General features: G+C 45.5%; 1 protein-coding gene and 1 non-coding gene across 2 annotated transcripts in view; both read right to left on the reverse strand.

Annotated features, from left to right (window-relative positions):
• Positions 1–27,058, reverse strand: part of Sse (extra spindle pole bodies like 1, separase) — a 29,920-nt gene that overhangs the window by 728 nt on the left and 2,134 nt on the right. The window contains exons 5-13 of the mRNA XM_034971910.2: positions 26,511–26,684; positions 25,595–25,737; positions 24,840–24,967; positions 23,739–24,093; positions 21,698–21,866; positions 14,301–14,436; positions 13,352–13,534; positions 574–719; positions 54–195 (exon numbers count right to left, since the gene is read on the reverse strand). Coding sequence (XP_034827801.2) covers positions 54–195; positions 574–719; positions 13,352–13,534; positions 14,301–14,436; positions 21,698–21,866; positions 23,739–24,093; positions 24,840–24,967; positions 25,595–25,737; positions 26,511–26,684 — 1,576 coding nt within the window. The remainder of the gene's footprint in view (positions 1–53; positions 196–573; positions 720–13,351; positions 13,535–14,300; positions 14,437–21,697; positions 21,867–23,738; positions 24,094–24,839; positions 24,968–25,594; positions 25,738–26,510; positions 26,685–27,058) is intronic.
• On the reverse strand, positions 22,658–22,739 carry TRNAS-AGA (transfer RNA serine (anticodon AGA)). Its single transcript has one exon. It is a non-coding gene; the product is annotated as a tRNA-Ser (tRNA).

Genomic DNA, 27,058 nt, shown 5'->3' on the forward strand with positions numbered 1-27,058 from the left:
CAGCTTCAGCCATCAAGGAGGTGACTGCAACATAGATGAACAGAGGAGCTCACTTGCCACGTATCCTGACGGGCAGGCCGCGCGCCACCAGGCTGCTGGCGATCATCGTGAAGATGGTGGCGGTACGCGCGCGGCTCACAGCCATAAGCAGATCGCGCTCCGGGTGGAACTGGCCCTTTATGTCCACGTTCGTGTCTGAAATTATACAAAATCACTGAAATTATACAATATCATTGTAATTATACAAACTCACTGAAATATACAAAATATTAAAAACACTAATGATTTTAAGCTTATTTCGTGGTTTACGATATATTTTAATGTAGATAACGGGTACATAAACCACGATTAATTTGATGTTTTTATTTGTCGATACTTCAACCCAACTGCGCTGCTGCGAAAGATGAAGTTCGAGCTGCCATAGGCAGTAGCGAACTACCCTACCCTACATACAATATCACGGTTCATGAGATACAGCCTTGTAACACGCGGACAGACAGACGAACGGACAGCGGAGTCTTAATAATAGCGCCCCGTTTTACACACTTGGTACGGAACCCTAAAAATATTTACCGATTATCCCCTGACTCCATTTCGCCTTCCCTACATGCTTCCAATCCACGGGTGCATCAGATGGCACGTAGAGGGACAGCAGTGTGCTCACTACCTTGTCCACTTCCAAGTCCGTCACTTCCCAGAGCATGCCAATCACGATTGGACTGAAAATGAACATTATACTGCAAATACTGGGGGTAAAGGTTATTTTTTATTTTTGAGTTTTTTTCTAATATTTATAGGCTCGTCAGCACCAGAAGTATGTTATTATGATCGAGATTGAAGACTAAACCACTAAAAGTAACCTTAGGTAATGGTTAACCAGATACGTCAGGATTACAATCTTTAGATTAACCGAGCCTTCGTGGGCGTACTAACATCATTCTTGCACACTACGAGAGATATCACAGACTACCCTCAACTATTAACCTACCGTCAATAATAATGAGTCATGATAACAACGTCTACTATGAGTGTAGACAATGCTAACTAACACTAGCTAAGTCCCTACCTAGCGACCGGCTCCAACCATCCCCATACCGGTCCCAGACCAACCAGCTAACCTAGCACACCACACTTAGTTCAATTAACCTCAACTACAACCATCACGTTTGTCTAATACAAATTGGAACGATACAAGAAGGACTTACCAGATAAACAGCTATTCAACACACACTATACCATCATTCACACAATCACATCACTTTCCACAACCTAGTACTGAACCTTTAACAACTGAAACCACATTAGGTCACAACAACAATGATAATAATAAAACCTACAGTACGACACACATAGTATCCACTGAGAAGTGCCCTTGGCAAGAGCCACACGAATAATAATCTCCTCGTACCGCCGCATTCACTTTTATTGTCTCAAAATGACGGTGGGGCGATTACGTAATGTTCAATGAGCAAAGTGTTTACAATTAAATGGCAGCGCGCCTGCACGGCCATTCTGACATGCGTACGTCCTCGTACGCCAAGTATTACAAAGCATGTGAGGACAAAACCATAACCACAAAATCATTTATCGCTCTTCCATCCTGACTACATTCCTTGCACTTCATTTGATTGGAGCTCAATTGCTATTGCAACTTCTAAATCAATTAACTATCTAAACTTTTTTTTTTTAGAACTTCTAAATCAAATCCACCACTGGTTCGGAACGCCACGACCTAGCGAGAAGAACCAGCAAGAAACTCGATGTCATCTAATTAAACTTTACAAACAAAAAGTTTTTTTTTTGTTGGTTGTATGTTTGGGTCCATGATCTTATACCATCATCTAACACGACTACGGAGTGTGTGACTAGCACCATCACGGCCATTCTGATATGCGACCGTCCTCGGGCGCTAGTATGATCAAGCGCGCACAATTTCCAATCATCAAGTACTACAAGCCGCAGTTCTATTCGACCAGGATCAACTATCATCTGGACTGAGCAAGTGTGTCCCTTCAACCAGCTCTTTTGAGCGTGGCCCGGACGACACCCCTCAACCAGGCTAGACTCATAACATCTGGAAGCAGTGTGTCCCCTCAACCAACTCTCACGAGTCTGGCCCGGACGACACTCTTACCAGGATAAACTCACACCATCTGGAAGAAGTGTGTCCCCTCAACCAACTCTTACGAGTCTGGCCCGGACGACACTCTTACCAGGATAAACTCACACCATCTGGAAGAAGTGTGTCCCCTCAACCAACTCTCACGAGTCTGGCCCGGACGACACTCTTACCAGGATAAACTCACACCATCTGGAAGAAGTGTGTCCCCTCAACCAACTCTTACGAGTCTGGCCCGGACGACACTCCCACCAGGATAAACTCCATAACATCTGGAAGGACACTTCCTTACCAGGATAGACTCATGAACTTACTATAACATAACTCCTTCTGTCTTTATCTGTCCTTATTACGACAGGTCTACCTATTCATACAATGATCTAACACCACATGAAGATTGATTTCTAATCTTATGTCGGGAAACTCAATTTGTTATCTCGTGGCAAAAATAATTGTTCAGCAAAAACTCATCTACCTACATTACGGTTACTCTTTTACAAAAAGAACACTGAACTGCATCAAAATTTGTTTTTATAACAACTGGCTGAGATTTGCGGGTAGTCTGAAAATTACTGTACTAGATTTTCGATAAGTTTTAACTTTTTGTACAGTAGGTACAGTTTGTGATCATAATTTTTCACACAGTAAACAGCGTGATTGGAAAGTACTATGACTAAGACTACTTTTTATAGTCTTAACCTGCGAATTTAAATTGCGGGTATCTTGGTGAGAAACTTCATGACTTAAGCGTGTTTTACATAGATGTGTTCATAACCTCAATATCAACCTTTCGTGGGCACAACGGAATAAATTCCGTTTTAAAATTGATCTAAAGTCTTATCAGTAAAGTATGATTCGTCGATCATAACAAAGCCTTTTATACAATTTCCAATATACAAAACAAGCTCATGGTTATGCCATCGGTTTGGTTACGAAAATGATCAACCTTTTTACAGGATGCATTAATTAAAAAAACGGGAGCTAAATTTAACTTTAAATTGAATTTAACGCAACTGCGGGTAATCCCATGTGGGCTTAGTGTGGGTAATCTCATGTGGGCTTAGTGTGGGTAATCCCACTTTGTAACGAAGCGTTACATGAATTTATTATTTATATTATAATTTTATCTAATTTATTATTATAAATCATATTTTTAAACGTAATTTTGTATTTTTTTAAATTCATATACACTGTGTTATTAAATTTAGGCGTTGCAAATAGCAACACCCATTTCCAAACGCAATCTTTGCTGTTGCTTGTTTTATACTTCAGGTCGAATAGAACGACTTGAAGTTGGTTTGATTGACAGACCGCCATTATGCACCCGGCGCGTCTTGACGCTGGGTGTGTAAGTTTTTTTTTGTTGCGTCCACCTTTTTTTATGGTGGACGCGACGCCTTTAAAATGTGCGTTATCGAAATGTTTTCTTTAATTTAAATATATTATGCAGTGCTCTTACGCTCCCGTTTACGGGTAAGTTTTGGATGGTACTCAAACATGTAAATCGTAATTGTTTCATTGTCATTTTTTTCACCACGTTTCATACTTAGTTATTTTTTCAAATTTCGATTATTCTACTTGCTTATTTAAATAATCATAACCTTAGTAGTTAATTTCAACCTTTGCATTATCGATTAGCGTAGTTTATTTGCCAATTCATTAGTAATTTTCAATCTAGATTGCATCATCATTGTAAAATTATATTGACAACCCTCTTTTTTATATTTTTGTGAATAATTTCATTATTTTCAATATTTTGGGCCTTCAGCCGTTTATTTAGCCAAATCATTGTAATCTCCGTTCTGATATCGCCACACCGGCAATTCTGTCATGTCGAAGTACTTACCTTCTGTGTTCGACACGGACCCGGGTTCGATTCCAGAATGGAAATTTATATGCCAGAGGATAACCCACCTTGGTTATCATTTCCAGGGGCGAAGTTTGGATTTAAAGGCGGGTTTAAACCCCACCAGCAAACTCCATCATCTAGTCAGCACCGTCGGGTACCCACGGCAACATCTGCTGACATCGAACTCCCGGCCTCACACCATCTACGAGGCCGTCAACACAAGGGGAGTACACATTACTGCCGCTAGGGCAAAGGCCGAAATCAACGTAACACCACGACCCTACAAATTTTGTGTGCCGACCTACGAGCTAAGCCGCGGTAGTTTTCTGTACCAACATTTTATATTATTAAATCCTACCGTGTGCTATTTACGCAGTTTCATTTCACTCATTTCTATCATAATTAATCTTTTTTAACACCCGGTACACTGGCGCCTTTCACGTGGTTGATTTCTGCTTTTCCTTAGTGGTATAGTGATAGTTTTGTACGGTGCGTGTTTGTTATGTAAAACGCTTTAATTTTTTTGGTTTGCAGCAACTGAGGTGATAGCAGCAATTTTACATTATAACCTCCGTAATTCTTATCATATAATTTTTGCATACATACCTACCTAATGTTTCAGAAGTTGTGTACGTATTAGTACCCACCTTCGCATTATTTGTCAGGTGTTTTTGCATTTCTTTTTGTTTAAAATCTATAAAGTATGTGTTAGTAAACATTCATAATTATTGTACCTAGGTACTTATAATTGCTACTATGAGCTAATAAAATGCTTGGCTCACATAAAATAAAAGTATATTGCAAATAACAATCATTTGAATTACATAGGCACGAGGTAAATAATGTTAACGCGGCAGGGCTCGTGACGAGCTCGCTGTCTTGCGTGCGTGCACGTTGTCGAACATGGGAGTACTGAGGGGCAGACGGAGGAGCGGGACGCGCCTGCGGCGGTCACGGGGAAATGCTTGGCGGCACCCCCGCGCCCCACTGTCGCGTACAATGCCTACACGTTGCCTTACATCTCCCCCCTATAGTCCTGGTGGTAGCATGGTACCAATAGGACTAGCACCTAACTTACGGGGGCGGCCCCGTTTACGCTTTTCCTGAAGCGGCGCTTGGATGTGACCAACGAAGGGAGTAAGATCAGACGAGTGGTACTTACCAATAACCTCCTGATCGCTGATTTTCTCCAGCTGGAAAGTAGCAGGACCGCACACCTGGCGCACGCGGTACGGGCCGTCGCGACGCGGCAGTAGTTTCGGCGTTTGCCCTCTGGCAGCGTCGTTGGAGCCGTGGGTCTTCAGCAGGACCAAATCACCCTCCTTATACAAAGGCGCCGGCCGTCGCCCATCATCTGCGTACTTCTTTGATTCCGCTTGCGCGCGTTCATGCACATCTCTGGCTTGGGCTAGTACATTAGCCATCTTTTTCAGGTAAGGCGTAAAGCTAGGGACGAAATTGTCTTCTTCTAAAATGGCGCGGACGTCGGTGGTGGCATCGCTAGGAGCTCGGAGTTCCCGCCCGAAGGTGAGATAAGCAGGTGAGAATCCGGTACTGGCAGTCACAGCTGAGTTCATCGCAAAGCGGATAGCGGCGAGGTGAGTATCCCACGAGGTGTGATCTCGGCCGACTAATATAGCGAGCTGTGGCTTGAGGTCTCGATTCTTCCTCTCAATTGGGTTACTTTGCGGGTGATAGAGTGGGGTGAGTGCCTGGGTGACTCCCATGGCGTGGCACGCCTGCTGCATCACGTCACTGATGAATTGGACTCCGTTATCGGAAATCACCCGGCGGCTCGTCCCGTACCTAAAGTAAATTTCGTTGATGAGAATTTTAGCACACTCTGCGCTCGTAGCAGCTTTAAGTGCGAACAGCTCGACCCACCGACTACATACATCTTCTACTATAAAGATCCAGCGATTCCCTTCTTGGGTCTCAGGGAGAGGACCAAACAAGTCGATAGATATGACTTCGAACCTTCTCGCCGTAGCTGGCGTCTGTACTAGGCCAGCTGGTTTCCGGGTATCCACTTTATATCTCTGACAGGGAACGCATCGCTTGATGTAGTCAGCTACCTGGGCTCTCATGCCTGGCCAGTAGTATCTGGCTCTCAGACGTTCCAAGGTGCGCTCGACACCAAAGTGACCAGCGGTCGGTGCGTCGTGCAGGTCGGCGAGGGCGCGCGCGCGCTCGTGCTGCGGCACCACGAGGCAGGGCTGCTCGACGTCCTCGTCGTCGGCTGAGCACCTGTACAGAATGCCGTCTGACATGACGTAGCCTTTATCGGACCACATTCGCGCTTTAAAGGGATCGTTCGATTCCATGTCGTCTATAACTTTCTTGACTTCAAGATCTTTCATCTGGTTCTCTCTGATATCTGCCGGGTTTCGCGTGGGCATATCCACGATAGTATAACAGAAATCGCACGCATCATCGTTAGCGCACGATGGACGCGATAGTGCATCGGCGATAACGTTCTTTTTACCTGGTGTATAATTTATCTCAAGATTATACTCTTGTAGCGACAGCGCCCAGCGTGCTAGACGACCACTCGGCGATTTCAAGCTCATGAGCCATTTCAGCGGTTGGTGGTCGGTCATCACACGTACTGTCGATCCTTCTATATATCCTCTAAATTTCTGCACCGCCCATACAACCGCGAGCGCTTCTCTCTCCGTCGTCGTGTAGTTTTTCTCGGCGCTATTGAGTAGGCGGCTGGCGTATTCGATTGGACGTTCGTCAGGCCCCTCCCCTTGCATCAAAGCAGCCCCGAGGGCGTAGCCACTACTATCAGTGTACAGCGAGTAGGGTTTTGTGCCATCAGCTTGTCGTAATATAGGTGCAGATGTAAGTTTTACCTTTAACTGTTCGAATGCATCTTGCTGGGGTTGCTCCCATCGCCAGGTGCTGGCCTTCTTCAGCAGATCCGTCAGCGGTTTGGCTGTAGCAGCAAAGTTAGGGATGAAACGCCGGAACCAACTTGCGGCTTGAATGAAGCTCTTGAGATGCTTAAGATTTAGTGGTGAGGTCATGGCTGCGATGGCGGTCACTTTCTGGCAGTCCGTGGACAAGCCGCCTGGCACTATCACATGCCCCAAAAATCTTATGGAGTCTCTAGCGAAACAGCTTTTCCCTCGATGGACGCGCAGCTTGAACATCCGCAGGCGTTGAAAAACAGCCTCCAGGTCTTCCAGGTGCTTCTCGTATGAGTCTGAAAGTAAGCACAAATCATCAAGGTAAGCCCATATATTGATATCCTGTAGGTTGGATTTAAAACGGTCCATCAACCTTTGAAAGGTAGCGCCCGAGTTCCTCAGACCCATCGGCATTCGTTTGAACCTATAAGTCCCTAACGGCGTGACAAACGCAGTCTTATCCCGATCTTCAGGCTGTACTAAAGCCTGAAAGTATCCCGAGCGAAGGTCAAGAGTTGACATGTAGTTGCTCGCCTTTGCCTCGTGAAGGATATCTTCCATCCGAGGAAGTGGATACCGGTCGGGTTCGGTGACTGAATTAAGCTTCCTATAGTCTACGCATAAGCGCACTCCTCCATCTTTCTTTCCTACTAAAACAACGTTTGCAGCCCATGGTGATTCGCATTCTTCTATTATGTCCTGCTCGAGTAACTTTTGCAGCTCCTTTTCTAATATCTCCTTCTTACCTGCAGACATTCTATAGGGTGGTGACGCAATAGGTTGTTGACCCTTCTTCACCTTAATGCAGTGCATAGCGTACTCGGTAGGCGGGCCGTCAGCTGCGAACACGTCGGCATACTTGGACAGCAGCTGATCCAGCTGGGACCTCTGGTCACTAGTAAGCTTAGTACCCTCTTCATCTCTAAGGTAGACAGACTGATCATTATTTAAAGCGAGAAGTTCATCATTTTGCGATGGTGAGTGGTCATCGTTTTTAGATGGTAAGTGGTATGTAACAAAATCATACTTGGTACTCGGAGAGTCACTAAAGTACCAGACTTGTTGAGGCGCATCAACTATTATGCCTGCCTGAGTAATAAAGTCAAGGCCGAGTAAAGTTCTAGCATCGGCAGCATCAGGTAGTACCATAAAGGTAATGGGCAAATCGCGGCCTCCCAATTCGAGTTCTGTGTCACCGGTGAAAATTCTACTCACCCGGCGAGTCCCATCAGCGAGTCTCACTGATCGTTGCGACTCGTAGAACTGCACCCCTGCATCCAGCAGGATGTGATGCAGTCCCGGGCTGGCGATGCAGTGCGTCGCTCCGGTATCCAGCATGGCGACGCCTGCTCGGCCCGCGGCGCTCACCCGCACCACGGGGCGAGCCGGTGCAGAAGTAGGTTCGTTGACTTCTGAAAAGCTGTGAAAATCCACTTGTTTATCGCCTGCTTTATTATTGTTACTGGCAGCCCTGCAGGTAGTGCACCGAGATCTCACTACCCCTAGCTGGCCACATCCATAACACCGCAACGCACTACTACTGTCGCTCTTAGAGCTTGATTCAGATTTTTCTTTCTCTTTGTCTTTTAACCTACGGCATTCTGACACTACATGCCCAAAAATATGACAAAAGCTGCACTTGGGGCGACTCTGCCGTGGTTTAATAGTTACCTTGTCAGCGTGACTAGTACTAGGCAAACTTTCCATATTATTATTATGAGAAGAGTTCTTTGAAACAGGTTTACTACTTACATTTACTAATTCTTCTATGTTTTCTTCGACTTCCCTAGCCCTACGTAACAACCCCTCAGTACTTACGCATTCCTCACGCTTCAACCGTTTACGCACGCGTTTATGTAAAAGTCCATAACACATGTCTACTTGGATGTGGTCCTCGAGGTTGTACGGAAGTTTCGAAAGCATCGCACGAGTGCGCGCGACGAACACGTCGGCACGCTCGCTGTCCTGTTGCTCGGCGGCGAAAACGTCACGGAAGATCTTGTATGGAGCTCGTGGTGCGCCGAACATGCCTCGTAGACACTCTATCGCAGCGGCCCACGTGGTTGTTGTTGCCTTCACGCCTTGCCACCAGACAGCTGCCTCACCAGTGAGAAGCATGGGTAGGCCTCGCAGAGCGTGTTCATCGGAGACGTTAGTGCAGTCCTTATACACCTCGACTGCATCGATGAAAGCTTCTAGCACGTCGGGATCGCGCGGCAAACTCCCCGCGAAGCGAGCCGAACACTTCGCGAACGTCCCGCATGGCGGCGGCGCGGGCGGCGTGCTGATATTTCCCCCCGAGATCCCTCGGATGAGTGCGGCGAGCTGGCTCTCCGTTATCATCAGTGCAGAAGGCGACTCCCGGGTCGCGCTTCCGATGAGATCTTCTACTTCTTGCTCCCGGTCATCCGGGCTGGCCATCCCTTCGTTTTTCGACTCCGTCCGGGTCTTGCTGCGCGTCGTCATCGCGTCGTAGTAGGGTTAGGTAGCGATGTGTCGCTTCACAATCACCCAAAATGGCCGTTGGCTTCCCAGAAGCGCGACGGACCTCTCGTACGCGATGTAATTAACTCGACGCGATAGGTATCCCCGTTCGTTACGTAAAACGTCTATTGAGTTGACCTCACTTTAGCACGGCAGTGTTCATGGATCGTAACAAAATGTCCGTTGACGTTGGCCACAAGTAGCGCGACGGAAAAAATCGAACGAACGCGATTCCACGAAACCACACAAAGGTAGGTATGTATGTACTCCCGATTGAATGTTCTTTCCTCGTGCTCCACGTTTAGGCGCCACTATGAGCTAATAAAATGCTTGGCTCACATAAAATAAAAGTATATTGCAAATAACAATCATTTGAATTACATAGGCACGAGGTAAATAATGTTAACGCGGCAGGGCTCGTGACGAGCTCGCTGTCTTGCGTGCGTGCACGTTGTCGAACATGGGAGTACTGAGGGGCAGACGGAGGAGCGGGACGCGCCTGCGGCGGTCACGGGGAAATGCTTGGCGGCACCCCCGCGCCCCACTGTCGTGTACAATGCCTACACGTTGCCTTACACTACTTAAATTACCTAATGTTATTATTAAGAGTTGTGTACGTCCTAGTACCCACCTTGCGCTAATAGTTAGGTATTTTTGTAACTAATTTTGTTCAAGTTTGCAGGTACCTACGTATTAGTACATACGTTGCAATTATAAAGCTGCGTTCACACCAGTTGCATAATATTTTTTTTGTTAGTTTTTTTTTTGTTTCAAATTTTTTTTTATTTTGCAACTTGTTTACTTATATTTATCCTTTATTAACATCAAACCAAGGCGTTCTGTTAAATTGATTGTAACAGAACGGAGTATTTTTATAACTATTTTTTTGTGCCATCCACAACTTTACCATAATTTTTTTTTCGGTTTATAAATAGTAAATATTTTTTTTGTGTATTTGTAATATTATATTACTTATTTTGTTGTATATTATAAAAATAATATTCTAGTACCTACCTATTATATTGATTTATTTTATTTTATGTAATGAATGTGTAAGTACGTTATATAAGTACATTATAATTATAGAATCTAGTATTTATTTTTACTTTTATTGATATATTATTATTATTTGCTAGCTACATTGTCTCTCAGCCTTAAGGTTATTTTTGCTTTCTTTACCAAAGAGTCATAAGCCGTATTAGGCATATGACTTTATTATTTTATGTTAGTGGGACAGAGTCATAGACCGCAGTAGGTACATGACTCCATTTATGGTAGTTGAAGAATAATTACAAGGATATGAAAGGTGCGAAAGGCTATGATTTTTGAAAGGTTGTATGAAATGTATGATTGGGAATTAAAGGAAAGTAAATTTAATTTATAAGTACGGATTTTATTTTTAAAATAAAATCCTTACGTGCGAAGGGGGGTAATGTAACGAAGCGTTACATGAATTTATTATTTATATTATAATTTTATCTAATTTATTATTATAAATCATATTTTTAAACGTAATTTTGTATTTTTTTAAATTCATATACACTGTGTTATTAAATTTAGGCGTTGCAAATAGCAACACCCATTTCCAAACGCAATCTTTGCTGTTGCTTGTTTTATACTTCAGGTCGAATAGAACGTCTTGAAGTTGGTTTGATTGACAGACCGCCATTATGCACCCGGCGCGTCTTGACGCTGGGTGTGTAAGTTTTTTTTTGTTGCGTCCACCTTTTTTTATGGTGGACGCGACGCCTTTAAAATGTGCGTTATCGAAATGTTTTCTTTAATTTAAATATATTATGCAGTGCTCTTACGCTCCCGTTTACGGGTAAGTTTTGGATGGTACTCAAACATGTAAATCGTAATTGTTTCATTGTCATTTTTTTCACCACGTTTCATACTTAGTTATTTTTTCAAATTTCGATTATTCTACTTGCTTATTTTAATAATCATAACCTTAGTAGTTAATTTCAACCTTTGCATTATCGATTAGCGTAGTTTATTTGCCGATTCATTAGTAATTTTCAATCTAGATTGCATCATCATTGTAAAATTATTTTGACAACCCTCTTTTTTATATTTTTGTGAATAATTTCATTATTTTCAATATTTTGGGCCTTCAGCCGTTTATTTAGCCAAATCATTGTAATCTCCGTTCTGATATCGCCACACCGGCAATTCTGTCATGTCGAAGTACTTACCTTCTGTGTTCGACACGGACCCGGGTTCGATTCCAGAATGGAAATTTATATGCCAGAGGATAACCCACCTTGGTTATCATTTCCAGGGGCGAAGTTTGGATTTAAAGGCGGGTTTAAACCCCACCAGCAAACTCCATCATCTAGTCAGCACCGTCGGGTACCCACGGCAACATCTGCTGACATCGAACTCCCGGCCTCACACCATCTACGAGGCCGTCAACACAAGGGGAGTACACATTACTGCCGCTAGGGCAAAGGCCGAAATCAACGTAACACCACGACCCTACAAATTTTGTGTGCCGACCTACGAGCTAAGCCGCGGTAGTTTTCTGTACCAACATTTTATATTATTAAATCCTACCGTGTGCTATTTACGCAGTTTCATTTCACTCATTTCTATCATAATTAATCTTTTTTAACACCCGGTACAACTTCTGATATAGGCTCGTCAGCACCAGAAGTATGTTATTATGATCGAGATTGAAGACTAAACCACTAAAAGTAACCTTAGGTAATGGTTAACCAGATACGTCAGGATTACAATCTTTAGATTAACCGAGCCTTCGTGGGCGTACTAACATCATTCTTGCACACTACGAGAGATATCACAGACTACCCTCAACTATTAACCTACCGTCAATAATAATGAGTCATGATAACAACGTCTACTATGAGTGTAGACAATGCTAACTAACACTAGCTAAGTCCCTACCTAGCGACCGGCTCCAACCATCCCCATACCGGTCCCAGACCAACCAGCTAACCTAGCACACCACACTTAGTTCAATTAACCTCAACTACAACCATCACGTTTGTCTAATACAAATTGGAACGATACAAGAAGGACTTACCAGATAAACAGCTATTCAACACACACTATACCATCATTCACACAATCACATCACTTTCCACAACCTAGTACTGAACCTTTAACAACTGAAACCACATTAGGTCACAACAACAATGATAATAATAAAACCTACAGTACGACACACATAGTATCCACTGAGAAGTGCCCTTGGCAAGAGCCACACGAATAATAATCTCCTCGTACCGCCGCATTCACTTTTATTGTCTCAAAATGACGGTGGGGCGATTACGTAATGTTCAATGAGCAAAGTGTTTACAATTAAATGGCAGCGCGCCTGCATATTTTTTGTTTTAGGACAGATATGATTGAAATTATAAAACGTTGCAGCTTTTAAATAAAGCCTTGTTTGAGATGGACAACGATCCAAAATCTGCAAAAATTGTTATTTTACAAAGTTGCGCGATAAAAATGTCTCCTTTCTGCTTTTAACTAAATATAAGGAAAAGGTGACTGACTGACTGATCTATCAACGCACAGCTCAAACTACTGGACGGATCGGGATGAACTTTGGCATACAGATAGCTATTATGACGTAGGCATCCGCTAAGAAAGGATTTTTGAAAATTCAACCCCTGAGGCGGTGAAATAAGGGTTTGAAATTTGTGTAGTCCACGCAGACGAAGTCGCGAGCATAACCTAGTTCGTGATAAAGTATACTATGTAGGAAACAACCAGTCAAGACAAAAATTTAGACCCGAGCCGTAAGCAATGGTTTTAGTGCGTGTTCACATAAAAAGCACGAGGACACGTCAATTTTTTACGAAACCGTTCCAAGAGTCGAGCATACCTTACATTATTACGATCATATACGTATGATAGTATTTTACGCCCACAATCGAGTATGCTATGTCATGTGAACACGCTCTGAAAAACGCTTAGCGTATAATAGTTGTGCTGCAACATCTATATACTCACCAAGAGGCGATGTGCAAGTGGTGGTGCGGCCCCGAGGGCGGCGCCCTGCCCGGCGCGCGGCTTAGGCGAACGGAGCCGCAGCCCGACAGCAGGGCTGCGGTGCGCGACCCTGAGGCTCCCTCCACCCCGGCGCCGTTCGCTGCGCTCTTCGCGAAGTGACACCCGTCACCGTGGCCGCAATATCTGAAACAATAATCTGCATCGTGCTTACTACCGGCCGAGTTCGTAATCAAAGGCAGACCAAAATATAAATATTATAGCTAAACACTTGAGTGACACTGGATATGTTTTTCTCCGTCAAATAGGCGCTTCGTGAAGTCCTCTTTAATAATCTCTTTCTTTTTTAATAATCTGTATTTTAAAGAGAATTCTCTTCTTTGATCCCATCATTTATTTATTTTTGTTTTATTCATTTATTTGTAATCAACAGCGTTACAGATAATATGATTTTACATAATATCAGACTTAAAATAAGGCCAAATAGGATTACTTTAATAGTTATTAATTATAACAGACCAAATAATTTAAGCAAGCTTTACAATATAAATATGAAATAAATGTCAATTAACTAGTAAAAATACCTAGTAGGTGGTTCACAACATATGCATGTGTGTGTGCATGTGCGTGTGGCTGTGTGTATGCGTGTGTGAAGTAAATTTGGAAATGAAGTAATTTATTCGATGAAATTTTAATCCCGCTTTCATCTAATTCAAAGTCAAACAAATACTTTATTCAAAATAGGTAACAATTATACTTTTTGATTGTCAATTGTTGGATTTGTAATGGTGATGATTAATTAACTTCATAAACTTAAAATAAAACCTACGAGGATTCCAAACGGGCAGGTCTGAGTAGAACCCACAACAAACTCAGCCGGGTATAAACATAATAAATCCTACATCCAATTTATAATGTTCCATGTAAAATTGAAATTAAAAGAAAAACTAACAGGAATATATCGGAATTGGACAGATAATCCAGAAACTCCTCGGGCGTGGGAGGCTCGCCGATGTGACCGCGCCACGACTCGCACCAGTACTTCAAGAACGAGCTCATTCGTAGCTCCATACGTTCCAGGTCCTTTTCTAGAAAATGAAGCATTCGGCTGGTTAAGAGCTGAAACTAGCAAAACGCGTTAACAACGTGAAGTGACAGGTGACGCGACGGCAGCAGTAAGGCTGAGATCTATAGAGCGCACTTTGACTTTGCTCAGACTTAAGATTGAATTAAAACGGGACAGATTTATGTATGAGATATATACATCCGTCTCGTTTTAACTCTGTCTTAAGTCTAAGCAAAGTCAGAGTGCGCTCTGTAGATTTTATCACCCCTTAGTCTTTGTTCAGAAGGAGCGAATACGCCGCGAATCGTTTCGCGTGAATAGGGATGATGCCTATATCAAAAATAAATTATTTGTCAGTAATTATTAAGTAGACGGTCTTCCAAAATACGTAAAACCCACGTCGGTTGTTAGTTTTATGTGTTATAACCATTTTAAATTATCGATTAAAATAAAAAAGCACGTCAAATGATTGTGACGTCACATACCAGTATTTCATAGCTCGCATACTAAGCTTGCGTTTCGACGTTTGATAAAAAGTTACTGATCTGACTAGTTGTCAACATCCCTACTCAAACGCGCGTTGGTGAAGTAATGGAGCTGGACACCAAAACATCGCATCCACAAGCATCGCTATTAGAACTTGGCTTTGACACACTGACGTATAAATCGCGTCGCTTGCGTCCAGTTTACGCCCGAACACCAGAGCATGTTCAAATGTCAAGGGAAATGGAGCGACATGAATGCTCGCGCGTTGCACGCTCCTGGACACAACGTACGCGCGAAACGATTTGCAGCGTATTAGTTCCATCTGGACGAGGTCTTAGGTTGAGATCTACAAAGCGCACTTTGACTTTATTTAGACTTAAGACACTGTTAAAACGAACAGCGTTATATTATATCGCTGGCATAAATCTGTCTCGTTTAACTGTACTAACTGTATTATGTACCCGTAGTACAAGATTTTACGTCTCACCAAACGAAACCAAATTCGAGAGTCAAAATACTTCCGCGTTACAGTAAAATGGACCTAAACAGCCTTGAATTGAAGTCAAATATTCGACGACGACAGGGTCTTCTCCGGTTGGCCGAAAGCCAAGCGGGGGTACGGGCCTCGAGGCGTAGCCTCCTTACCCGGACAAGGCGCGGGGTATTCAATTACTCCGGTGTTGGTCTTCTAGCCGGAATTTCACCGGCTAGGGCCCGCCATCATTGGCTTGGGGCCTCGTGGCTGGTTGTGTTCCCCGCGCTGAGGGCGATAGAGTCGCCGTCGCGCGCGGGGGTGGTGTCTGGTCCGGTAGTGATCTCCGCGTTGCGGAAGATAGGCGCGGAGATAGTGTCAAATCCGGTGGGTCTCGCGTCGTCATCATCATCGCTAGGATCGCCTGCGTGCCACGCTAGTGGTGGCGATCGTAGGAGTTCCCGAGGCAGAGGACGCCCGGTCGGTGGTCGAATGGTCAGCGGAGCGATGCCGTGAAGGTGTGTGTAAGGTCCGTAGTCCGCGCGCGCAAACATGCGCCGCGCAAGTGTACGGACGTACTCCTCCACGGTGGGCGTCTTGAGGTCGCGATGAATGACATCATTCCTCACGTACCTCGGCGCTCCTACGATCATGCGTAGGCACTTGTTCTGCTGGATTTGTAAGCGGCTCTTCTGGTGTTCTGAACAGAGAGCATACCAGGCAGGAGCCGCGTACGTCAGACGTGAGCGGACATAGGCTCCGTAAATCCGGAGCTTTGTCTTCAGTGAGAGGCTTGAGGTGAGGATCTGGTACAGCATCGACGTGGCAGCCTTGGCATGATCCACGGCGTGGTTCACAGTGGGGATCATGCTCAGGTTATTGTCGATGCGACACCCCAAGTAGCACACCGAAGTCTGCCACTCTATGCCCTGCCCTCGCAGTTGGAGCTGACGTAAAGGCTTCCGGATGCCGAACAGGATCGCGGCAGTCTTCCCCACGTTGACTGCCATTTTCCACTTATCCAGCCAATCCGGAAGCAAATCCAGCAGACGTTGCATGCGATTGGTAGCGATGATCTGATGGTATGACGACGCGAGATACGCGCTGTCGTCAGCATAAAGCGACAACAGCACGTCTTCCTCCCCCTCGCGCAAATGTTCGGCGAGGGTAGGGATGTCGTCTGTGTACACCGCGTACAGACACGGGGACAAGCAGCTGCCTTGTGGTACTCCTGCTCGTATCGGGCGCGGCTGGGAGTCCGCACCTTCTACGGATACGTAGAAGGACCTGCCTTCCAGGAATGAGGCTACCAGCCGCACAATTGCGGGTGGTAGATTGGTGGAGAGGAGCTTCGCCAGGAGTCCAGCGTGCCACACTCGGTCGAAGGCCTTCTCTATGTCGAGAAAGACCCCGACAGTGCAGTAGCCTCTGTTTTTCTCACTGGCGATAAAGTTGAGTCCTCTCGCCAGCTGGAGCGTCGTTGAGTGATTACTGCGAAAGCCAAACTGCTCGGCCCGTGGTTGTAAGTGCGGGGCGAGCCTTCGCAGTAATAGACGCTCGAACAGCTTGGCGATGTGCGGCAGAAGGGTTATAGGTCGGTAGCTTCCTGGAAGACGGCGGTCCTTTCCCGGTTTGGGGATGGTTATAATTTTCCCCAATTTCCAGGACTCCGGGAAGTGAGAAGTACGGAGTACCCCATTAAAAAGCCTCGTCAGTGCCACGAGAACTCTTTTAGGCAGTTGCTGTAGTGCGGCGATCTGGATCCCGTCGTCACCTGGCGCCTTCCTTTTAGGGAGTCGGAAGACGACCTTCCTCAGCTCAGACGGGGAGATGAATTGGTCTCCCCGGAGAGAAGGTATCTGGGCCGACAGGAAATCCTCAAGTTGTTGGTTGATCGCCGCATAGTGTCTGGTCGCGGTGTCGTTATTGGCCGGTGGGTTGGGGGTAAATTGTCTCTCCATGTATTCCGCCATAATCTCCGCTCGGTCTATGGGGGAGTATTTTCGTCTACCCTGACTGTCTAGAAGAGGGTAAACGGGCGAGTCTGATCCGGTTAGTGTCTTGCACAGGTGGTACAGCGTTGTTTCAGACTCAGACGCAGCGTCGATGGTTTTCTCCCATTCTTCATCTTCGCGTGCGACGAGCGCTTGCGACACTTCCTGTGCAAGACGGTTGAGGTCACGCTTGACTCTCGGACAGCGAGTACGCGCCCATAGTTTGCGTAGGGCACGCTTCTTCTCGAGCTTGTCCCGGAGCGAGCTCGGTAGCAGGTCCCGTCGCCCTGTATGAGGCATGATGGTGGTGGCCTCGTTTTTGGCCTGTTGAATGGCTGCCGTGATGGTGCAGGCGGCGCGGTCAACATCAGCTGGGTTGGAGATGGGTCCTGCGAGCTCGAACTCTGACAGCGCAACGGCGTATTTCTCCCAGTTTGTTTTAATTCTGGGAGGACGCGGTATGGTGAAGTCGCGCTGGAGATTGAGAGTGACCAGTATTGGTAGGTGCTCAGTGTCGAGCTCGTACATGGGCTCGACACTGATGGGGTGATCAAGCTGGTAGTGCAGCACGATGTCCAGGACGTCCGGCTGCTGGCGGTGGTCTGAGGGTATATTGGTCAGCGCTCCTGGACCCAATACACCGTAGTGGTGGCGTTCGCTGTCCTCGAGTAGCATCCTTCCAGCCGTGGTGTTGAGACGCGAGCCCCATGCTTGGTGCTTCGCGTTTAAGTCGCCCACGACTAGTGTGGGGATTTGCGACTCGAGGATTGTGTGGACATCGGTGCTGCAGAATGCCTCGTTTGGTGGTCTGTAGGCGGCATATAGATTGAGCTCCTTATCTCCAGCGTGAACACGCACTCCCTGCGTGCGTAGAGATCTATATGGTGCGTGTTCTAATTCTTCGTGTACTAAGTCTCTGCGGACCAGGGCTGCCGTTCCTCTATAGGCGTAGCCCCGGGGAGAGACTTCATCGCGCCGGTACACGAAGAAGTTCGGTATTCGGAGCTCCACGTGTTCCGCGAGCTTTGTCTCACCCAGGAGGATAACATGGACATCCTGCGACTGGGCGAGAGTAGTGAGCTCGCGGATGTGACCTCGAATGCCGCCTGGGTTCCAATACAGGATCCTTAGCAAGAATGGAGACGCGTAAGAACTGCCATTCCTGCCGTGATTGCTGGTATTGCGCCCTGTCCCTGTAGGTAGGCCGTCCACCCAGTCATGAGTGCCTCCACTACAACCCGGACGATGGCCATGATGTCCGGGTTGGTCTGCACTTCCCCCTGGTTTCGTTGAGCAGTGGTAGGAGTGTCAGATGAATCTTGAGCGGGCTGACGAACGGGGCGTGGGGCGGCGGTGGTTGGTTGAGTGGGCAACTGTGTGGATCTCGGAACAGTGCGTTGAGCATGTATTTGCTCCGAAATTTCCGCAGGTGTCTCGGCCCGGGTATGGACTGGAGTTGGTGCTATGGCGGGTTCTTGCGTTGTAGCGGTCACCCGGGTAGGCATTTGGGAAGCTTCTTGAGTAGTGGTGTCTTGCCTTGTTTGCCTCGGTTGAGGCGTTGAAGCTGCCGCTGGTGAGGCGCGACGTGGGCGAGGCGCACGATTCCTTCGCCTCTTTTTACCGCGCAAGGGTTGACCACGTTCAGTTGGTGGGTTTGCGGTTGCCGCTAGAGTTGGCGCAGCATGGGCAGCTGATGATGTGGCGTTGACTGGTTGTGCAGTGATAGTTGGCGGCGCGCCAGGAGGCGCGGCGGTAGGTGCGGGGGCTGTTGCGGTCCTCTGCTGTTGTTGTTGACGCCTAGTTGGAGCACGCGGCGGGGCCGGAAGAATGGCGATGCCTCTCCTTCTTGCCTCTCTCTTAAAGAACGCGCACCGACGGTCATTAGCAGCGTGATTTTGGCCACAGTTTGCACAGGTGGGTGCTTCCTCCCTAGACCTTTGGCAGTCTCGGACAGGGTGTTCACCCGCGCATCGAACGCAACGGAAGGGTCTGAAGCAGTTGGCTGAGTTATGGCCAAAGACTTGACAACGGTGGCACTGCGGAGGCTTGCTCCCTCCTCGCCAGGCTTCTACTGTTACTTGAGGCATATATAGGAGCTCAGTGATGGCGTAAAGATCTCGGAGCTCATCTTGCGACATGTGTGCCAGCCGCACGTAATACGTGCAGCCATGTTTGCCACGCGGAGGTGGGATGGCTCGCGCGGCTTCAGCCGGGAAGCCCAGTGCGCGAAGTGCCGCGACAACCTCATCAGTGGGTGTCTCCAATGGAAGTCCTCGAATCGCCACTTTTGATGGTATTTCTGTGGCCGGGCTGTAACAGTACCAAGAAATGGTACTATCTTGGGTAGTGGCTTGGGTTAGGTATCGCTGTACAGCCCGGAACTCTTCTGCGGATTTCGGTAAAAACCGCACACCACGTCCTAGCGGTTTTGCGTTAGGTGCATATCCTAGCATCTCGCCTAGGGCCTTGAAGTGCTTTGTCCAGTTCGGAAGGCATTCCACAACCAAGGGCGGGTAGTCGGACCGCGTCGTGGGTTGCGGCGGGTCGGTGGCGGCGGCTGGGTCAGCGGGCAGTGGTGTACGGCGCGGTGCAGCCGGGGGTGGCGAGCGGCGCGGTGCACGTGGTGCCGCGACGGCTGCGGCATACGAGGTACTGGGCTGTGGAGATGTCGGCTCAGACACTTCCATATGGGTGTGACTCGTTGGTGTTGCGAGACCCATGTAGCTAGTCGAATCCTTCGGCCAGCTTACGGACTCTAGATGGGCCATCGACTGAGCGGAGTGCGAACGGGACATGTGCGCTATTATTTCCGCAGAATGTGCGTGAGTTAGTTCTGGGCATGCAGTGCGATGCGTGGAGGCATAGGCGTCCAACTCGTGCCCCGTGCGAAAGCCTGTCTCCGACGGTGGGGTACTTGCGGGGCGGGGCGGTGAGTGGCGTCTCACTGGGCTTGATGGCTCAGTAGATGCGTCGTTCTCGGGTGGTTGTTGAGGCGGTAGGCAAGTGAAAGCGTGACTCAGCTTAACTCGTTTGTCCTCCTGCTCGTCGGATGCGCTGGAGGACGAGGTATCTGGCCGGGGACGCTTCACCAACTCATCGCCAGATGTAGGTATAACTATAACACCGCGTTCTTCGTTAGAACGTTCAGGTGATGACGATGCCGAAGGAGCAATGCGTTGGATTACTCTCTTCGGTGCTGCAGCGTACGTTTTTGGCTGCTGTGGAGATGGGTGTTTATCATCCTGGGCAGAGATCGCAGATTTGGAGTGCTTGACAACTTCTGCGCCCAATGTAGGCTCAGCTACATTGGATGCGAAGGCAACCACAACTTCCGTGCTGACCTCTTTAGGTTCTTCAGCTTGTACTGTGCTACAGAGAGGAGAATCTACCGGTAGCAGCGCGGCGGCCGGCCGGTCAGCGATGTTACGTTGAACGATCGACCGTGGGATACCAGTCCGGGCTATCCTCCTCTTGGTCCGTTGGTCTAGCGGTGGGGAATTCCCACACTCAGACATACTGTATCGCACAGCAGGTTTGATCGTTGGTCAGATGTATTCTAGTAGTCGTCTAGTAAAAAAGTGCTACCTTAGGTGTAGGTGCGGTACTTATGCCACTCTCTCGGCGCGTGCAACCCTAGCCAGGTGAAACCCAGGTGGGAGGCCCAGCACGAGGCGCCCGCGAGCGAGAGTAACAAAGGAAAGAAACCGCACCCACAGGTGATGGTAGGGTAATGGCAGCTTTATTGGATTCTACAGGGTTTTTATAATTAAAAACGTGCAGAAATTCCGCGCGTCACGTTGCAGGCAGGTAGATTTGCTCACACGCAAAGCGCCCGGGCGCTTCCTCAAGCCGCGGCGATCGGACCGAGCGAGTACAACGAACAGCGGGCGGGGCGCGGGGAGCGGGGGGAACGCAAACCGGCACAGAGACGCGATATCGTCTCGACACGTCCGCTCCGGTGCGCGGCCGCGGAGATCCTCATCTCATCAAATATTCAATGCCACTGATTTTAATTTCGCAATGTTTCCGCTTGGAGCGCTGGCTGTAGAAGTGTAGACAAACTTGAGCTTTAAAACAAGGCATTTAAGATCCAGTTTACTGCAACGCGGAAGTATTTCGACTCTCGAATTTGGTTTGGTTTGGTGAGACGTAAAATCTTGTACTACGGGTACTGTACTAACACACAATTATGGGTGTACTTATGCCTGAAATAAAAGTTATTTATTTATTTAACTGAAACTTGGGTCTGAACAAAGTCATAGGAAGCTCTCTAGATCTCAGCCTTAGTCCTGTTGTTAACAAAGTGCCGGTTTTCTTGTAAGAACACTTACCCGGATTTACAACATATCGCCCGACATTACACTCGGCAGCAAAGTATCCGTCGACGATTCTGTCTTGATGCTCTTTGTACAGGCTGTACAAGAAGTGCACGTTCTCTATACGCGACACAGGCTGTTGGGCTAATATGGGCAGAGTTTCCCACGGAAATGTGTCTAACATCTGAAAGAAACGTGAAAAAAGAAAGAAAAAAACCGGCCAAGTGCGAGTCAGGCTCGCGCAAAGAGGGTTCCGTACTACAGTCGTATTTTTTCGACATTTTGCACGATAATTCAAAAACTATGATGTATAAAAATCAATAAAAATCTGTTTTAGAATGTACAGGTGAAGACCTTTCATATGATACCCCACTTGATATAGTAACTCACTCCGAAAGTTGAAAATACTAATTATTAGTTCGTGATCACAATTTTTTTTTGTGTGATCTAGCCCTAAATTCGCGGTTTTCAGATTTTTTTAAAAAAAACGTTTATTCCTTCATTGTGCCACACATCCCCAGTTGTACCTACAGTCCGCGACAGAGTGAGATGGCAATCGGGGTGTTATTTTTAAATAAAAATGGCGAACGAACGACTGGAAATTAAATAGTATCCTTGATATCTTAAAACTTTAGAATTTTACAAGGCGCAAACTCAAACAAAAGCACGTTACACAATCGAAGATAATGTAAATTATAAAAGAGCATTTTATTTTCATAATACATATTGTAAATCGAATCTTCGAAAAGAGCAACTGTAGAGTTATTGTTGGTTCTAATCGGTACAAAGATTATTCCGAACCAGTTTGAATCGTCAATTGCATCTGATTTGACGAAACACACGTATTATAAAATGATCATTACAATTTTATTGCTTCAAAAAAATCGATAATTTCCATTAAATATTATACAAGATTTACGAAATTTTTCATTTGTTAATTTAAAAAAAAGTTAAGAATTTAATCAAAAATAAATCCGCAGTCGGTAGGATTCGAACCTACGCTCCCAGAGGGAATCTGATTTCTAGTCAGACGCCTTAACCGCTCGGCCACGACTGCTGTTGATGTGAAAGTCAAAATTAGCGAATGGACTACATTCAAGGCACCACAATGATTGAAAAGCAAAAGGAAAGTTTGCCAAATATGAGGACGTGGTTTGCAGTCTACTAAGTATTCATCAATTATATAGATTTGAGTTACCGGCAAGTTTCGTGTTACAATTTTTTTATGATGTCACATTTTCGAATGAAAAAAATATTTTTGCCTTTCAAAAGAAGCTTGTAAGATTGCATTTTGCATCAATATTTCTAATCTACTAGATGATGCCTGCGACTTCGTCCGTGCGATTTTAAGTTTTTCAAAAGTCCAAAGGGAACTCTTTGATTTTCCGGGATGGAAAGTATCCTTTGTTCTCCAGGATGAAAGCTATCTCTGTACCAAATAGATGATACCCACGACTTCATCCACATTGATTTAGGTTTTTTAAGAATCCAGTAGGAACTTTTTGATTAAAAAATAGCCTAAATACGTCCATACTCACAATGTAATTTATCCGTTGTACCAAATTCCTTCAAAATCGGTTAATCGGATGGACAGTGAAAAGCTATCAGACAGACAGGCAGGCACACTTTCGCTTTAATTAAAATAATAGCATAGATCAACCCGTCGCGCGTCGCCGGCTTATTACAGAGCACAGGTCTCCTCTCACTATGAGAAGAGTTTGGCCATAGTCCACCACCCTGGCCAAGTGCGGATTGGCAGACTTCACACGCCTTTGAGAACATGTATGTGGAACTCTCAGGCATGCAGATTTCCTCACAATGTTTCCCTTCACCGTTAAAGCCAGTGATATTTAATTTCTTAAAAACGCACATAACTCCGACAAGTTAGAGTATCAGGGCGCTTGTGCAGTCAGCCGTGAAATCACGGATTCCGTAAAAATACGAATCGAATGAGTACGTATTTGTATGACGGCCACTTCGAAGAATTACGGATACGAATTAGAGTAGGGATGAGTGCACAAACGCCCTTGTATGGATTAAGATTCAGAAAATTTACCTCATCCACAATAAGTATGACAGGATGTCGTCTCGCCTTCTTCAAATCCGCCCATTCGTCGCCATCTTTTATCTGGTTTGCGGCTTCAGAAAATGCTCTAATTACATCCATTACAGACAAGTGGTGAATTTTGTCGAAGCAATCAGACAAACAATTGAAACACAATTCGTTCAAATGTCTAAACTCTTTACTGCAACTTTCGCAGTCAGTCAAAACTTGTCTAACTTTATCAGGGTCGCCGTGTTGTGTTAGAATCATTCTAACGCATGATTTGATTTGTTGTGGACACAGTGACATACTGCTTTCTAGCAGATTATAGAGGAGTATTTTTTGTTTTGATGTTAGCCGCGTGAGCCTGAAAATTGAAGTAGTTGTTTATTGTAGATGCCTGCGACTTTGTCCGCGTGAATTTAGGCAATCTTATCTTACATGAGAAATTTAACAAATTTACAGTAGGTATCTTATCCACAAATCAACTGCGACTTTATACAAAACAAAGTGGGTAGAAATAAAATTATTACAAAGTAAGCAAGTCGATCGAGTGCGCGAATGGCACGGACATAACATGGATTATTAGACTAGGCTACGGCTGGCACTTCAGGGTAAGTACAGGGTTAGTAATTCTTTATTTTCCGGGATAAAAAAGAGCCTCTGTCCTTCCCCGGGATGTAAAGGCTTGTGCGCACGCATGTCGCGCTGTCGCAGTCGCACAGCTCAATGTTGTTTGTAGAAAAAAAAATAGCACCAGAAAGTTAATTTAGCTGAGCACAGCTGAGCGCAGCATAGCTCAATGTTGATTAGTCACCCTTATTCCTTACTCTGTGACACTACACTTAGCCAGTGTAAGAGAGAGATGTAGAGCGTATTATAAATGCGAAAGTGTGTTTGTTTGTTGGTTTGTCCTTCAATCACGTCGCAACGCTGCAACGGACTGACGCTATTTTTTGCATGGGTATAGATAAAGATCTGGAGAGTGACATAGGCTACTTTTTATCCCGGAAAATCAAAGAGTTCCCACGAGATTTTTAAAAACCTAAATTCACGTGAACGAAGTCGGGGGCATCAGCTAGTTACAAAACAATAAACATAAGAAACGCTCACCTCCAGTCCGATACAACAGTATCAACATGTTTTATCACGTTATCTCTTAGTACTGAGTCTGCTAACTGCCCCGTTAGAAGGCTGGACCATCCGCCAAGCCATTCCTTGTACATCACGTTTATTACACTCTAAAAAATCAGTACCCTTATTATAAATACGAAAATGTGTTTGTTAGTCGGTTTGTTGGTTTATTAGTTTGTTGATTTGTTGGTTTGTCCTTCAATCACGTCGCAACGGTGCAACGGATTGACGTGATTTTTGCATAGATAAAGACCTGGAGAGTGATAAGCTACTTTTTATCCCGGAAAATCAAAGAGTTCCCACGGGATTTTTAAAAAACCTAATTCAACGCGGACGAAGTCGCGGGCATCAGCTAGTAAAAAATAAAGGTAACAAATATAAATACAAAACTAAAGCTTATTTTTTAGAGCCTCGATACCTCAATGATTAAAGGAGCGGACTGAAATTTGAAAGGTCGCCGGTTTGTGTTTGCCCAGCCATTGCACTAATTGTCGTACCTACTCCTAGCAAATGTAAATGTAATTGTCGCAAATGTAAGGCGTCATCTCCACTGATGAGAAAACCGCGGCGATAGTCTCGCCGTGTGACAAAATTCGATACAAACTCTATGGGCCAATCTCCACAGGGCGATACCTACTATCGCGGCGACAGTTTGTTTCGAATTTGGTCACACGGCGAGACTATCGCGGCGCTTCTCTCGCCCGTGGAGATGGCGCTTAAGGGTGTATACCTACTTTCATCCTTAGGTCAATGTCTTCGCGTCTATTCCAGTAGTTCTTTATCAGCGATTTCTTGTTCAGGAACTCTGCCTTTTCAATTGTGTTATAGTTTTCTGACAGCAATGAATACAGCTCTTCAAATAGTGGCTTTTCCCCTACTGCAATTTAAAATAAAAATATATTCTACAGTACGCGGCAGAAAATAATGTACATCGACCTTTAGAATGAGATTTCGGCTTTGTAGAGCGTTGTCTCTGTCACTCATACCTATGTGACGTTTTGTCGGTCTCAACGACAGAGACAAGGCTCTACAAAATTACTATTTCTTTCTAAAGGCTGATGTACATTTTTCCTGCCGCATACTGTACATGTCTTAGAGCCACACTTCAACTAAGGTCCATTTTAGGGTTCCGCATCCGAAGGGTGCCAACGGGAACTCATTCCTAAGCCTCCGCTATCCGTCTGTTATTGCCGCTATAACAACAAATAATAAAAAGGCCGCCATGGCTTTGTGTGCGAGTTTGACATGCACCTGACTGATTTTTAATGAAAGTGTCTTTCGGTAGCCGGAGTGGGTATCTCCTAAGTAAGTAGCCCAAAACGCCTAATCACCCTGATGCCACAGTTGTTAGTCCTATCCTACCGCTAGTGTTTTTGTAAAACGCGAAGCCAGAAGCTCGTGAAGGAGGTCCTGAATGAAACGAGCCTTCGAGGCTGCCGAGTAGAAGGAAGGGAGAAAGTGACGAGCGAAGCGAGCCGGCGCCCTCCATAGCGAAACGTGTCTAGACACTTCCTTTATTTAAACATCTTTGCAGAGTGATCTTTCTGTACCTAGAAGGTACTGTTAAGTATTCTGTGCATATACAAGTGCCATAACAATTTTTTCCAAAAATCATGCCTTGTATCTGTCAGAAATTAAAAAGAAACTTACCCTTTGTAACATTGGCTTGTACTTCCACAGTAATTGGGCCGAAATTCATATAATCCAAGTAGTTATTAGTCAATAGAGTTAGATAAACAGAACTTATCTCTGTTCTGTAGTCTGTAAAAGGCTTTAGGTTTTCATTTGGATTGTAGGGTGAAGTCAATTGTACTATTGTCCATTCTGAAATTAATGTGATTGTTTGTTGATTAAACTGTGTTTTTTTGTAACTGAGACAGTATGGGGACATCCCAAACCATAGGAGATACAGGATAATATCGTAGGAAATATTAAGTCTTTTTTTGTGAAAACAATTTTGGCATAGTCAATTTTTTGGTCAAGCGTGAGGTATTCACAAAAATAAATAATACTGTAATTCTTTTTTATCAAACTAATGTGACAAAATTTGGTTCAGAGATAGCTTGCATCACAGAGTCTTACAATGTACACAAGCTACTTTTTATCCCGGAAAATCAATGATTTCCAAACGGATCATTACATGAATTCATGGTCATTATCTATTCTACTAGAACATTGGGGCCGATTCTCTAGTACAC

Source organism: Maniola hyperantus, chromosome 9 (assembly GCF_902806685.2).
Source record: "Maniola hyperantus chromosome 9, iAphHyp1.2, whole genome shotgun sequence".
Classification (NCBI taxonomy): domain Eukaryota; kingdom Metazoa; phylum Arthropoda; class Insecta; order Lepidoptera; family Nymphalidae; genus Maniola; species Maniola hyperantus.